General features: G+C 33.9%; 1 protein-coding gene across 2 annotated transcripts; it reads right to left on the bottom strand.

Moving 5' to 3' along the window:
• Positions 1-3,678: 3,678 nt before the first annotated feature.
• Positions 3,679-8,642, bottom strand: LOC141681005 (putative 3'(2'),5'-bisphosphate nucleotidase, mitochondrial). Of its 2 annotated transcripts, none has more exons than XM_074487068.1 (5): positions 8,355-8,642; positions 7,639-8,031; positions 4,937-5,015; positions 4,780-4,830; positions 3,679-3,945 (listed from the first exon to the last, which is right to left on the bottom strand). In XM_074487068.1, the coding sequence occupies exons 2-5, from the start codon at positions 7,977-7,979 to the stop codon at positions 3,796-3,798; spliced, it is 621 nt and encodes a 206-aa protein (XP_074343169.1). In that variant the 5' UTR covers positions 7,980-8,031; positions 8,355-8,642; the 3' UTR covers positions 3,679-3,795. The 2 variants fall into 2 exon arrangements, with proteins under 2 accessions (XP_074343169.1, XP_074343168.1); XM_074487067.1 differs by having other exon boundaries at positions 7,639-8,024; positions 8,355-8,635.
• Positions 8,643-12,819: the final 4,177 nt, after the last annotated feature.

Here is a 12,819-nt window from a genome sequence, read left to right on the forward strand (position 1 = left end):
CTTTCAAGAAGAATGATGTTATATGGGTGGTGGTTGATAGACTAACTAAGTCCGCTCACTTCTTACCTATTAGAGAGACTACTCCTGTTCATGAGTTGGCAGAGATTTTTCAGCGAGATATTGTTGGACTTCATGGTGTGCCTGTATCGATAGTTTCTGACAGAGATACGAGGTTTACATCGCGTTTTTGGAAGGGATTCCAGCAAGCTTGGGGTACGAGACTTAATTTTAGTACAGCTTATCATCCGCAGACCGATGGACAGTCAGAGAGGACGATTCAGACATTGGAGGATATATTGAGGGCTTGCGCGTTAGAGTGGACAGGTGATTGGGATAAATATTTATATCTTGTTGAGTCTGCGTACAATAATAGTTGGCACGCAAGTATTGGTATGCCACCATTTGAGGCTTTGTATGGTAGGAGATGTAGGGCACCATCTTGTTGGGATGAGGTTGGTGAGAGAGTAATTGAAGGGCCAGAGTTGGTTAGAATCACTAATGAGAAGGTAGAGAAAGTTAAAGAAAGTTTGAAGGAAGCTCGATCTCGTCAAAAGAGTTATGCGGATCAACATCGGAAGTTTGGTGGATTTGAGTCAGGTGATCATGTGTTCTTGAAGGTGTCTCCTTGTAAGGGTGTGAAGCGTTTTGGTATGAGGGGAAAGCTTAGTCCGAGATATGTCGGACCTTTTGATGTTATGGAGAAAGTAGAGGAAGTATCTTATAGAGTTGCGTTGCCACCACAACTATCTCACGTGCATAATGTGTTTCATGTGTCTGTTTTGAGGGGCTATAAATATCATCTATTACACGTAGTTCAGTACCCATTACATAAGATTAGAGAGGATCTTTCTTGTGAGGAAGAAGCTGAGGCTATATTAGCTCGAGAGGAGCAAGTTTTGAGGAAGAATACCATCCCGTTTGTGAAGGTTATGTGGAAAAATCATTCTGAGAGAGAGGCTACTTGGGAATTAGAAGAATCTATTCGTGAGAAATATCCGCATTTATTCGATTCAGGTACGAGTATTTAGTTTCGTTTGATTCCGGGGACAGAATCCTTTTTAAGGGGGTATATGTAATATACGTTAATTATTTATAATAATAATAATAATAATAATAATAATAATAATAATAATAATAATTTTTAGTCAAAGTCGTAGTAGATTAATATGTGATATGTTTATTTAATTATATGACACCTAGGTGAAATAGAATTGTCAGCTCTATATATATATTTACACACAGCCTATTAGTTTGTCTCGTTATCAAAACCCTAATATTGTTAGACGGTGCCAAGGGTGAGAAAGAAAGGAGGAGAGATAGAGGCTTTTAAATAAAATCTGCAGAGAAGCGTAAGACACTTTACTTTAATAATTTTGTGTATGTATGGTCTAATATTTGATATATGTATTGTATGACCATGTATGTTATTATGGGATTTGATGACAGATATTAAATTATTACCATGGAACTAGTAGATCTGTGTTCTTGTTTGAAAGTAAGGCTATATAAACATTCATGCTTTACATATATTAATAGGTACTGAATGATTATTTCTTTAATGACCATGTTACTCACGTGTTATTTTCATAATTAAATATTTGTAAATTTATATGACTATGTTTTAATCAGACTATTTTGTTGTTAAAAGATTATGTATGCCTCTGTTTTATCTCATACACTGTTTACTACGAATTTGCAATTTGCCTACTACTAATTAATATACAATACTTGTGATTATTACTCTTATTAAGTATAATTTTTTTTATTATTACTTATATATCATGTACGAGGTTATTAACCGGCATAATTGTTATTGTTTATTATTATGAATGAGTGTTGTTTGTCCTTTTTGTTATAAATCGTAAGCTGTAGTTTTATAATTTAAAAATATAGATTAGTTAGAGTGGTATTTAATCTCACGGTTAATACATATTAGTTTATATCGTATTAAGTGGTCGAGTATTAAGGGTTAGGAGGTCTTGTCCATGTACCTTGTTATTATTTTATATTTATTTAGTTTGTCTTGTTAAACTACTATTATCACATATGGCCTCACGTGTGTAGTCAGGATGTAGTATGTACATGTTCATTAGATTTCATGAGTCTAACCAACTCAATGTATTAATTAATTTATTAAAATGTATGTGCTAGAATGATTCACGTTTGTTCCATATTATTTAATTCAAATTGTTGAATGTATGTCCATTTTATATATTTAATTTAGCATATATTAAAATAATATTAGTTGATTTCTTTATTAAAGAAATAAATATTTAAGCAGCCTAGTCGAAAGTAAGTAAACAAGTTAAAAATGAGGTCCAATTTTAGTGTTGGGACATGTACAGGGAGGGCACTTCTCATGTCACTGTAGTCATTATATGGTATCGAGAAAGATGCTGATAGTTTATGTACTAGTAGTTTTAATATTTAATAATATACATGAAAGAATATAGCGTAAATCTGGTTTAGCTAAGTTAGTATAATGGCTACATAGTATTAAATAAGTATAGTAACAAGTGCGTGCATTTTATGGGAAATAAATAAATAAGTTGCTAACTAAAAATTATATTTTGTAAAATAGATCGAGGGCCGGGAATTTAGCGGATCGTGTTGGTTTCAATAATATTAGAGTTTGTGATATTTGAGGTACGGATTCTGTCCCCTTTTATTATGCGCTACTTCTCTTAGATATTATATATATTTGATTCGTTTCGTTCTACCTTCTGTTTATTCCGTTAAAAATTATTTTAACCTCCTTGACTTCCGAAAATTGTTTTAAAATGGATTTGCAAAATTATAAATATTTGTTTACTTCTGTTTTGAAATATTATTTATGACACCTCTGTTTTGGAAATTTGAATTACTCGTATCAAATGATTTTAAATTTGCGAGAATATTTTATTTTGAACCCTTAGAGATATAGGATATACCGAGTTAACCAGCTGTAGGAGTACTACAGCCATGTCATTGCGGCACCAGTGACATGACACTTCCGTGACAGTGTGATTGGTCACGGCGTATCCTTCTGTTAGCTCTTGGGAGGAGCTTTTGCGCATTTGATATTTGTTCAGGATACGTGGGTGTACCCAGAGTTTGATTTGTGATTTGATTTATGGTGACGTTGTTTATGCCGTACACGTTATCCATTCTGTTGCACACATTAGGTACCCTATGATGTGTGTATTTGTATCTGTTCTGATCTCGGTATGAAATATCCTAACCCCTCGTTGTTTCAGCCTTACATATTTTTAATTTTTTTTTTTGTTTTATTATAAATTGCTGATTATTTATTTCTGATTTTCTTTTATAAATTGTATTTCAAATTCGTACTGGGCGTTTGGCTCATGCCGTATTCTTTTTCTGGCATGTGCTTAGGGGGATCTGGGACTGTGTGATAGAGAGCTTCACTTTATTCCGTTCTTAGGATTTTAGACTCTATTTTTATTTAGACTTAATTATTTATTAGAGATTTTGGAATTTATATTATTGGTTTGAAATGTTCAGAGATTTAATTTATTATTTTGAAGATTTTAGACGGTTTAATTTTTGTTTAGAAATATATTAGTGCTCTGTTTGCAGGTTTTAGGACTTTAAGTAATATTTCCCTTCTATTTTAAGAAGGGGGTGTTACAGTGGACTTAAAAATATATTTAGAACTTTAGAACTGAGGCCCAAGCATTAAAGATTAATAATGGTGATGAGAACTCATAATGTTATATCTTCATTAAGGAATCTTTTCCTCTCTTGGAGTGAATTAATATAGCAGATGCTAAGTTGTGAGACTTCATGCCACCATCAAGCAATTGACTTGCTGGAAGAAATTAACATAAGAATATGGTCATGTACATTTCCATTTGTTACAAGAACACCGCCAGAAGGAAATAGGGCCCTCCGATCTTCTTGATCTGCTGCAAGGTCAATTTTACTTCCTTCCCAATCAGTAACCTGATACAATGGGCCACTACTATTTTAAATATACAGCAAAAACTGTTTGTAGCACAAACTCTATGCTTAAAAAAGAGATTAGTTATCAGAAGATAAACAACTATTGTAGATAAATTGATATACAGGAACAGGGGAAGAATCCTATCACATATGCTACTAGGAAAGGAAACAAAAAATAATATCATCCTATGCTGTAAGTGTAACAAAACATGCTTGTAACAGTTAGAAGCATATAATTTAGTATAGATACTTAGACATTCAATATCATACTTGAAATCGAGACATGGATGTAACCAGACCATGTTTCTCTACTTCCCCCAACCCATTTAAGATTCAGGACAACACAACTGAAAAAATCTGAGACATCTCCGACCATCAAGTAATAATAAGATAATCTACAATCGTAGTATCAATTAAAAATTCAATACAACATACATCTTTAGGAGCATTGCATAGATCTTCTAACTCAGCATGAATAATGTTAAGTTTGTCTACTTGAAATTTTCCGTTATGACCTAACCAATGTATCTACATCGGTAATTTACAAGGATAATTATGTCCATTCATAATTGACCGAGACTACTTCTATGGTTTATCAATTATCCATCATATTATTTTTTTCCAAAAGACAGTATTCAATATATTTCTTTATCAACTCAGAACTCATGTAAAGTTTGTTCAGTAGAACTCTTCTCCAAACACTACCATTTGTCACTGATTATTTTAATGCTTTGTAAACATATTATATCTAACAGTAAGGAAACAATCTACAGGATTCATAATTCAACCAAAAGTGAAGAAGCATGTAAAGAGACGGCTAGTTAAGGAACATACCATCCCCCCTGCCTCTTGCACACATATGATTCCAACAGCGTGATCCCAAACCTATATTTAAAATCAGCTTAGGTCTTTAATTTTAATTTTTAGCCGTGACCACATTAATGCTTGGTCCCCTATTTGTAAAAGAAAATGACTAATTACTAGTTCATACCTTGATAATTCTATCAACCCTTGAGCGAAGAATAAAAACAGATGCCCTTCCAGATGCTACCATCAAATACTTGCACAAGCTGCATATGCAGAGTTCCCAATTATTGATACAAGGTACTGACATGAAGTAAAATGTTTTTGTTAACATGCATATAAAGATACTCGGAATACAGAAAATGACTTAAAAATCTATGTTATACATAAAATGTCAACCTCTTAAGCAGTGTACATATACTTATACATGTCTAACTAGTTGGAGATCGCTACAGAAACATAAAAAAGCACCTATATTCTGGTCTTAGTGTCCCCAGCTTTTTTTGTTATCCAAGTAGGACTTCATTTGTTTCTGTTTTTTTTTTGAACAAGTCATTTACTAGAATATTTTCTTGGGTGGGTTAAAAGTCAATTTTAATTTGTACTTTGTAACATCATAAAACTGGAAATAGTTTTCCATTTATATATGAAAATTTTAGCAAGATATGAAGAACTCCAGTCACATAATATGACCCGCTGTTTCCGCATTCCTCTCACGGTGATTTCTGTAAATGTACACAGATTTCTATTTTTTTTCTTCTTGTTTCCAGAGGAATGTATGTCAACCATACTCAACAAAAACAGGACCTATCAAGAGTGAAGCAGAATTCAAATCATTAAGGAGTAGACCTGACAAATCATTTTTGTCATGTATTTTCGTGTTTCGTGTACTTGAATGCCAAACCCAAAACTGACCCGTTTAGGGTTCATGTACTTTCGTGTTCGTGTGCTTTCGTTTCATGTCGTTTCGTGTTTTTGTATAAAATTGAATATTAATATAACAATATAAAATAATTTAATAAATAAAGATATAATATTCTTTGGTGAAAATTTTACAAAATATATGAAATATATATATTTAGATCACATGTATATACAATATTATGAAATCAAGTATTATTTTAAAAATAAATATGCATATATTAACATGTTATTATTACCGCTAAATGCAAATCAAGCAGACTAGCAAAAAAAAAAGCAGCACTATATTGAAGCATATTCTTTGGGTCATAAATTCATAGAATGGATGAAGAGTTTCTCGGTATATGTAAGTCCCAATGTGAACAAAACCATGGGCTAAGGTATGAATTATATGCTCAAATTCATGTTGATTAAGTTCTTACATTACATATTTTGTTGTATCAATATTTATCACTTTTAACCTCTAACACACGTCTACGTGCACACACAAACTGGGGATCTTTGCTGAAAATAGCATCTTCATTTTTTTGAGTGAGAGTAAAGTTGCTTACCTTATACCCTCTCCAGACACTGCTTTATGCGGTATTAGTGGGTTTGTTTGGTTGGTTAGCTTTTAAATATTACTCCCTCTGTCCCTCCCATTTGTTTACACTTTCCTTTTTGGGATGTCCCATCCAATTGTTTACATTTCAAAACTTTCCAAAAATAGTAAAGTTTTTATAGTTTTTAAATTAACTACATCCACTATTTTCCTCCACTATAATCACTTTATACATATAATATTAATCGGTCCCACTACTTTACTCATTTTTTCAACTTTTCTCCACTACTTTATCATTTTTCTTAAACTCCGCGCCCCACCCAAATGTAAACATTTGGGAGGGACGGAGGGAGTACTATTTAACTATATTATTTATTTATGTCGTATAATTTGTGTCGTTTCGTGTATCCGAAAGTTAAACACAAAACCGACACTAAATCTCGACCGTGTACTTTCGTGTTCGTGTACTAAAAATTAAAATGCAAATACAAGCACTGAATTTTCGTGTTGTTTCGTGTCATATGAGTCTTGTCGTCAAAATTGTCGGATCTAAGTAGGAGATAAATTTCCGGGTCTAAGTAGGAGATATGAGAGCTTTTTCACCCGTTACTTTTCCAAGAAATCAAAATCAAAAGTTACTATTAATTATTTATCAAACTGTTTTTATTTCGTAATTCGAATGAGTTGGGTGTGCTATGCTACCTATAAAGTCCTGCCTCCATTCCTAATTAGTTAACCATTTCTATACATTCTAAGGTGCATTTAATTTTTAGTCAAAAAAAGAAAATTTTATAAATAATTAATAGAGCTTTTTTTATACTCACTTTGAAGTACAGTAAAAATCAAAGGGATAACTAACTAGAGACGGAGGGAGTACCGTGTACATAAATGATACCATTACATGCTTCGGTTCATGTGATTAGAGTACACGTTGACCATTAAAAGAAAATTGTGATGAAAGCACCACCTAATGGTGGTAAAACTAAAGAATCTTGGAGTGTCAAAAATCCTGGATTGATAAATATTTCACAAGGACCATTGCAATAAAAATTGCTAACCAATTGCAATATAAAATTGCTAACCAAGAAGCCTCACAAAAGAACATACACTCTTTATAAACTGACATAAGATTTGATGATTTGTATTTATCTAGAGCATAAGGAGCGTAACATAGTGCTTCACTGTTTCGTTGTCCAAACTCCATACATAAAAGTGCAACATGTAAAGGGGACTTCGTAGCTTGTGAAAACAAGGGTAATACAAGAGTGACTTTTTCATTGTTATCTTTAAGGGATTTTCATCAAATTTTGAGTTATCATGCAGTAATTTTATTATTTTTTTAACGATACTATGCTAGAAAATCAATCGTATAGGTAAATGAAAACAAGTAGCAAATGAAAGAAAAAATAAAGAAATTAGAATTGAACCTTCCGCAACACACTGGCAAAAGAATTTGATTTTCTGAAACACTTTGAATATCAGTTGTCGCATCAAATGAATTCGACAGCGGTAGAGACTCCCAAAGTTGACTATCCGAAATACAAAAACTTGCTTCCTTAATTATGGAGTACTTGTCAACAAAGCATCTGATCCAGCTACCAGCCATATTTTCTGTGTTACTAGAAATATCATTTAATCTCTTTTTCCATGTTCCACATCCAACATGAGCAACCATAACAACTCCTAATCGAGATATGATGTCATTGTATTCCTGGATTTCAATAGTGGGCTTGCTGGAATCCTCTTCTTGCCAATTAGGGCAGCCCATAACCCCTAGTACAACATCTCCTTCAACCACAAGAGAGAGACCCACCTAAAAGCTTAAAGAATGGTCCACATAAATAAAATGACAAAAAAGTTCATCTTGAAAACAATGAATCTCTCACCCAAATAATTTTTTTTTGTATTAATGGTAAATATCAACCCAGACACATAGTAAATTCTATTTAAATACTAGAAGCTAAAATGCAAAACCTAGTGACAGGCAAGACTTATTCCTTCTTTCTATTCCATCTTCAATTAAGTAGTACATCAGAAGGTGCATGTGACTTTAACAATTTTCTCTAAAAGACAGATTCATAGAGTACAGCGGAAAACAAAACAAATGAGAACATAATAGATGAGAAGAAACAGTATAGCATACCACATATAAGGCCTCGCTACCTTTTAGAAACCCTTTAGTGCCATCAATTGGATCTAGTACCTGAATCAAATTCTTGATAATTAAATAAACTGATTTACATTAAAAAAAAAGGACATATAAAGTGGAGCCACTCGAGCTTGAGCTATTTGAGCATTTTACCAAACCAAGCTGGAGATTTAAATTAATCAACTCGTAGGCTTGCGAGACTAAAAAAGCTTTTAAATTTAATTACTGTTTACCAGTTAAAAGCATTTTCTTACATATATAGATATTAGAAAAATAATTTATGTATTTTACATATTAAATCAAGGTCATGCTTTTTAACCAAGCTTGAGGTTATACAGTGTTAGATATATTTGATAATGTCATGGCTAATATGTTTTATGTTTAGCTTTCAGATCTTACTGAACAGGATAAATCAGTACTTTACTGTTGATCAGTACTTATACTGGAAGTCAGGACTTAAGGATATCAGTACGTATGTTATCAGGAGATAATCATCAGAAGATAGATATCAGAACTTAAGTGCTGAAGGACAATCAGATAAGGACAGTAGCTGATTATAGGAAAGAAGATTGAGATAAACATAAGAAGAGATATGCATGAAGAAGGAATTCCGTGAAGAATGGAATACTTGGAAGAAAAGATATCTGATTGATATATTTTAGGAAGCAGAATTATATTCCATATCAATTAGCGATTATCTTGTAACTGTGTAGTATATAAACACAGACATAGGATTTACACTATAAATGTTATCATTATTAGAAAAGATTATTCATTGTAACCCTAGCAGCTCTCGTGATATTTGTTCATCACTGAGAGGTAACAGTTCCATACTGTAACAGAGTTTATTGTTTCAATAAAGTTTGTTTTCTGTTACTTAAGTTCTTAAAGTTCGATTTGAGTGTACTATACACTGTATTCACCCCCTCTACAGTGTGTGTGACCTAACAATTGGTATCAGAGCCACTCTGTTAACACACATACAGTTAAAGATCCAAACACAATCATGTCGGACACAGAAACTCCAACTAAGCCTACCAAAACTGAGGAACCACCAAAGACACAAATTCAGAGTCGGTATGAGACCATCAGAGTTCCCATACTGAGACCATCTAAATATCCCATATGGAAGGTAAGGATGACCATGTTCCTGAAAGCAACAGATCCAGAATACCTTGATAGAATCAAGGAAGGCCCTCACAAACCAACCAAACTCGCTGTTGCAGTTGCAGGTGAAGCAGCAAAGACCGTACCAAAGGAGAAGAGTGATTATACTGCTGAGGACATAGCATCAATTGCTAAGGATGCTAAGGTACGACACTTACTGCATAGTGCCATTGATAATGTAATGTCAAACAGGGTAATCAACTGCAAGACTGCTAAGGAGATATGGGATGCTCTGGAAACAAGGTGTCAGGGAACTGACACAATGAAGAAGAACAGGAAGACAATATTCACTCAAGAGTATGAACACTTTGACTCAAAGGCTAATGAGTCATTGAATGATTTATATGATAGATTTGTCAAACTTTTGAATGATTTGTCATTGGTTGATAAAGAGTATGATCTTGAAGATTCAAACCTTAAGTTCCTGTTAGCTCTTCCTGAATGCTGGGATTTGAAGGCAACGACAATAAGAGACAACTACAATCTTGATGAAACAACTCTTGACGAAATCTATGGAATGCTCAAGACTCATGAGCTGGAGATGGAACAAAGAAGCAAGAGGAAAGGAGGAAAGTCAAGGACAGTTGCTCTTAAGGCTGAAGAAGAATTCCCCAAAGCAGCTTCCTCAAAGAAAGACAAGGGTAAAGCTCTCTTCATAAAGTCTGATACTGAGTCATCAAGTTCTGAGAGTAATGATGACTCAGATTCTGAAAGCTTGCCTGAGACTGATGCTGATGAGGAGATGATGAAGCTGTGTGCTCTTATGGTGAAAGGAATCACAAAGATTGCATACAGGAAGTTCAGGAAGGGAAAGAAGTTTTCCAGGAAAGGCATAAGTTCTGATAAGAAGAATTTCAGAAGATCTGAAGGCAGAGGAGGAAAGTCTGACAGAGGAGATTACACCAATGTTAAATGCTATAACTGTGGTGAGAAAAGCCACATATCTCCTGACTGCAAGAAGATAAAGGGTGACAAAGGCAAGGCTCTTGTCACAAAGCAGAAAAGCTGGACAGACACCTCAGACTCTGAAAGTGAGGAGAACTATGCATTGATGGCAAATGCTGATAAAGAAAGTGCTGAGAGCAGTTCTGAAGCTGCTGAAACAAAGGTACCTCAGACTACTTATGCTTTTCATACTGATGATATTAATGAGTTGAGAAGATATCTTAAAACCATGTTTGTTAGCTATAGAGATCAAACTTTAACATGTGAAAGATTAACTTCTGAAAATCTTGCATTTAAGAAAAGGAATGATTTCTTAGAAAAAGAGTTAGTCATATTCCATCAAACTCAGAAGGATAGAGATGATGCCTTTTATGTTAGGAATGAAGTGCTAAAATTAAATAAATCTCTAAAAACTGAGTTAGAAAAAGAAAGAGAGATTATCAGGACTTGGACTAACTCTGGCAAAACAACTCAAAATTTGCTAAGTAGTGGAAACTGGAAAGAGGACTTAGGTTATGGAGAAGATAAGAATGATAAAGGAACTGAAGAAATTAAGCCTGTTGTTAAGCAAAAGCCAAAGTTTAAACCTGTTAAGTTTGTAACTGTTAAGTCTGAAAATGAGAAATCAGAAGTTAAAGAGGAATTAACTTCTGACAAACTAAAACAGGAAAAGACAGCTGAAGTAAACATAGGCTTAATGACAAAGAAGCAGCTTAAACATAAGCTGAAAGATGTTAAGAATGCAAACAAGGTAAACCTGTTCCTGATGCTTCTAGGAAAACATGTCATAACTGTGGAAGTTCTAACCATCTGGCTTCTTTTTGCAGGAAGAATAAGAATATTAACTCCTTGCCTTCAAAATCAGGAGTTAAGAGTCAGTCTGCTAGATACAAACCACAAAATCCTTGTTTTCATTGTGGTAGTTTATGGCATTCCATTTATACTTGTAAGGAATATCATAGTTTGTACTATGATTATTATCAAATAAAACCTTCTTTGAAGAAAGTTTCCATTGTTCCTTCTAGTGTAAATTCTGATTCAAAGTCTGATAGTGTAAGTTCTGATAAGAAAGATGTTAACATAAACTCTGATGCTAAATCCGCTGCAAATGTTAACAAACTTAATAAGGCCAAAGGATCCAAGCAAGTCTGGGTCCTTAAAACTAATAATTAGTGGTCTTTGTGATTGCAGGGCAACAGGAAAAATATTCTAGTTCTGGACAGTGGATGTTCAGGACATATGACTGGAAATAAGGCCCTGCTATCAGACTTTGTGGAGAAAGCTGGCCCAAGTGTTTCCTATGGAGATGGCAACATTGGAAAAACATTGGGATATGGCAATATCAATCTTGGAAATGTCATAATTAAACAAGTAGCTCTGGTCTCAGGACTTAAACACAACCTACTGAGTATAAGTCAAATCTATGACAGAGGTTATCATGTTGATTTCTTTGAAGAACACTGTGAAATTGTGAGTAAATCTAAAGGCAAAGTTGTTCTGAAAGGATACAGGCGTGGTAACATTTATAAAGCTAAGCTTTCAACAAGTACTGATGGTTCTGCAATCTGTCTGATGAGTAGAGCATCAATTGAAGAAAACTGGAATTGGCATAAGAAACTCTCTCATTTAAATTTCAACAATATAAATGAACTGGTCAAGAAAGATCTTGTGAGAGGATTGCCAAACACAGTATTTGCTCCTGATGGTCTTTGTGATTCATGTCAGAAAGCCAAACAAAGAAAATCTTCATTCAAGAGCAAGACTGAATCATCAATTCTTGAGCCTTATCATCTAATACATGTTGATCTATTTGGTCCAGTAAATGTCATTTCTATTGCAAAGAAGAAGTATGCGTTGGTCATAGTGGATGAGTTCACCAGATACACATGGGTGTATTTCTTGCACACAAAAAGTGAAACTGCATCTATCTTGATTGATCATGTCAAACAGCTGGATAAAATGGTCAAAGATTCTGTGAAAATTTTAAGGAGTGATAATGGCACTGAGTTCAAGAATTTGATAATGGAATAAAGCAGGAATTCTCTGCTCCTGGAACTCCACAGCAAAATGGAGTTGTTGAAAGGAAGAATAGAACTCTCATTGAAGCTGCATGTACAATGCTTGAAGAAGCAAAGCTTCCAACCTATTTCTGGGCTGAAGCTGTGCAGACTGCTTGTTTTACTCAAAATGCAACACTCATTAACAAGCATGGAAAAACACCATATGAGATGGTGAAGAAAAAGAAGCCAAATCTGAAATATTTTCATGTATTTGGATGCAAGTGTTTTGTTCTCAAGACTCATCCTGAACAGCTATCAAAGTTTGATCTAAAAGCTGATGAAGGAAT

Source organism: Apium graveolens, chromosome 8 (assembly GCF_009905375.1).
Source record: "Apium graveolens cultivar Ventura chromosome 8, ASM990537v1, whole genome shotgun sequence".
In the NCBI taxonomy this organism is placed as follows: domain Eukaryota; kingdom Viridiplantae; phylum Streptophyta; class Magnoliopsida; order Apiales; family Apiaceae; genus Apium; species Apium graveolens.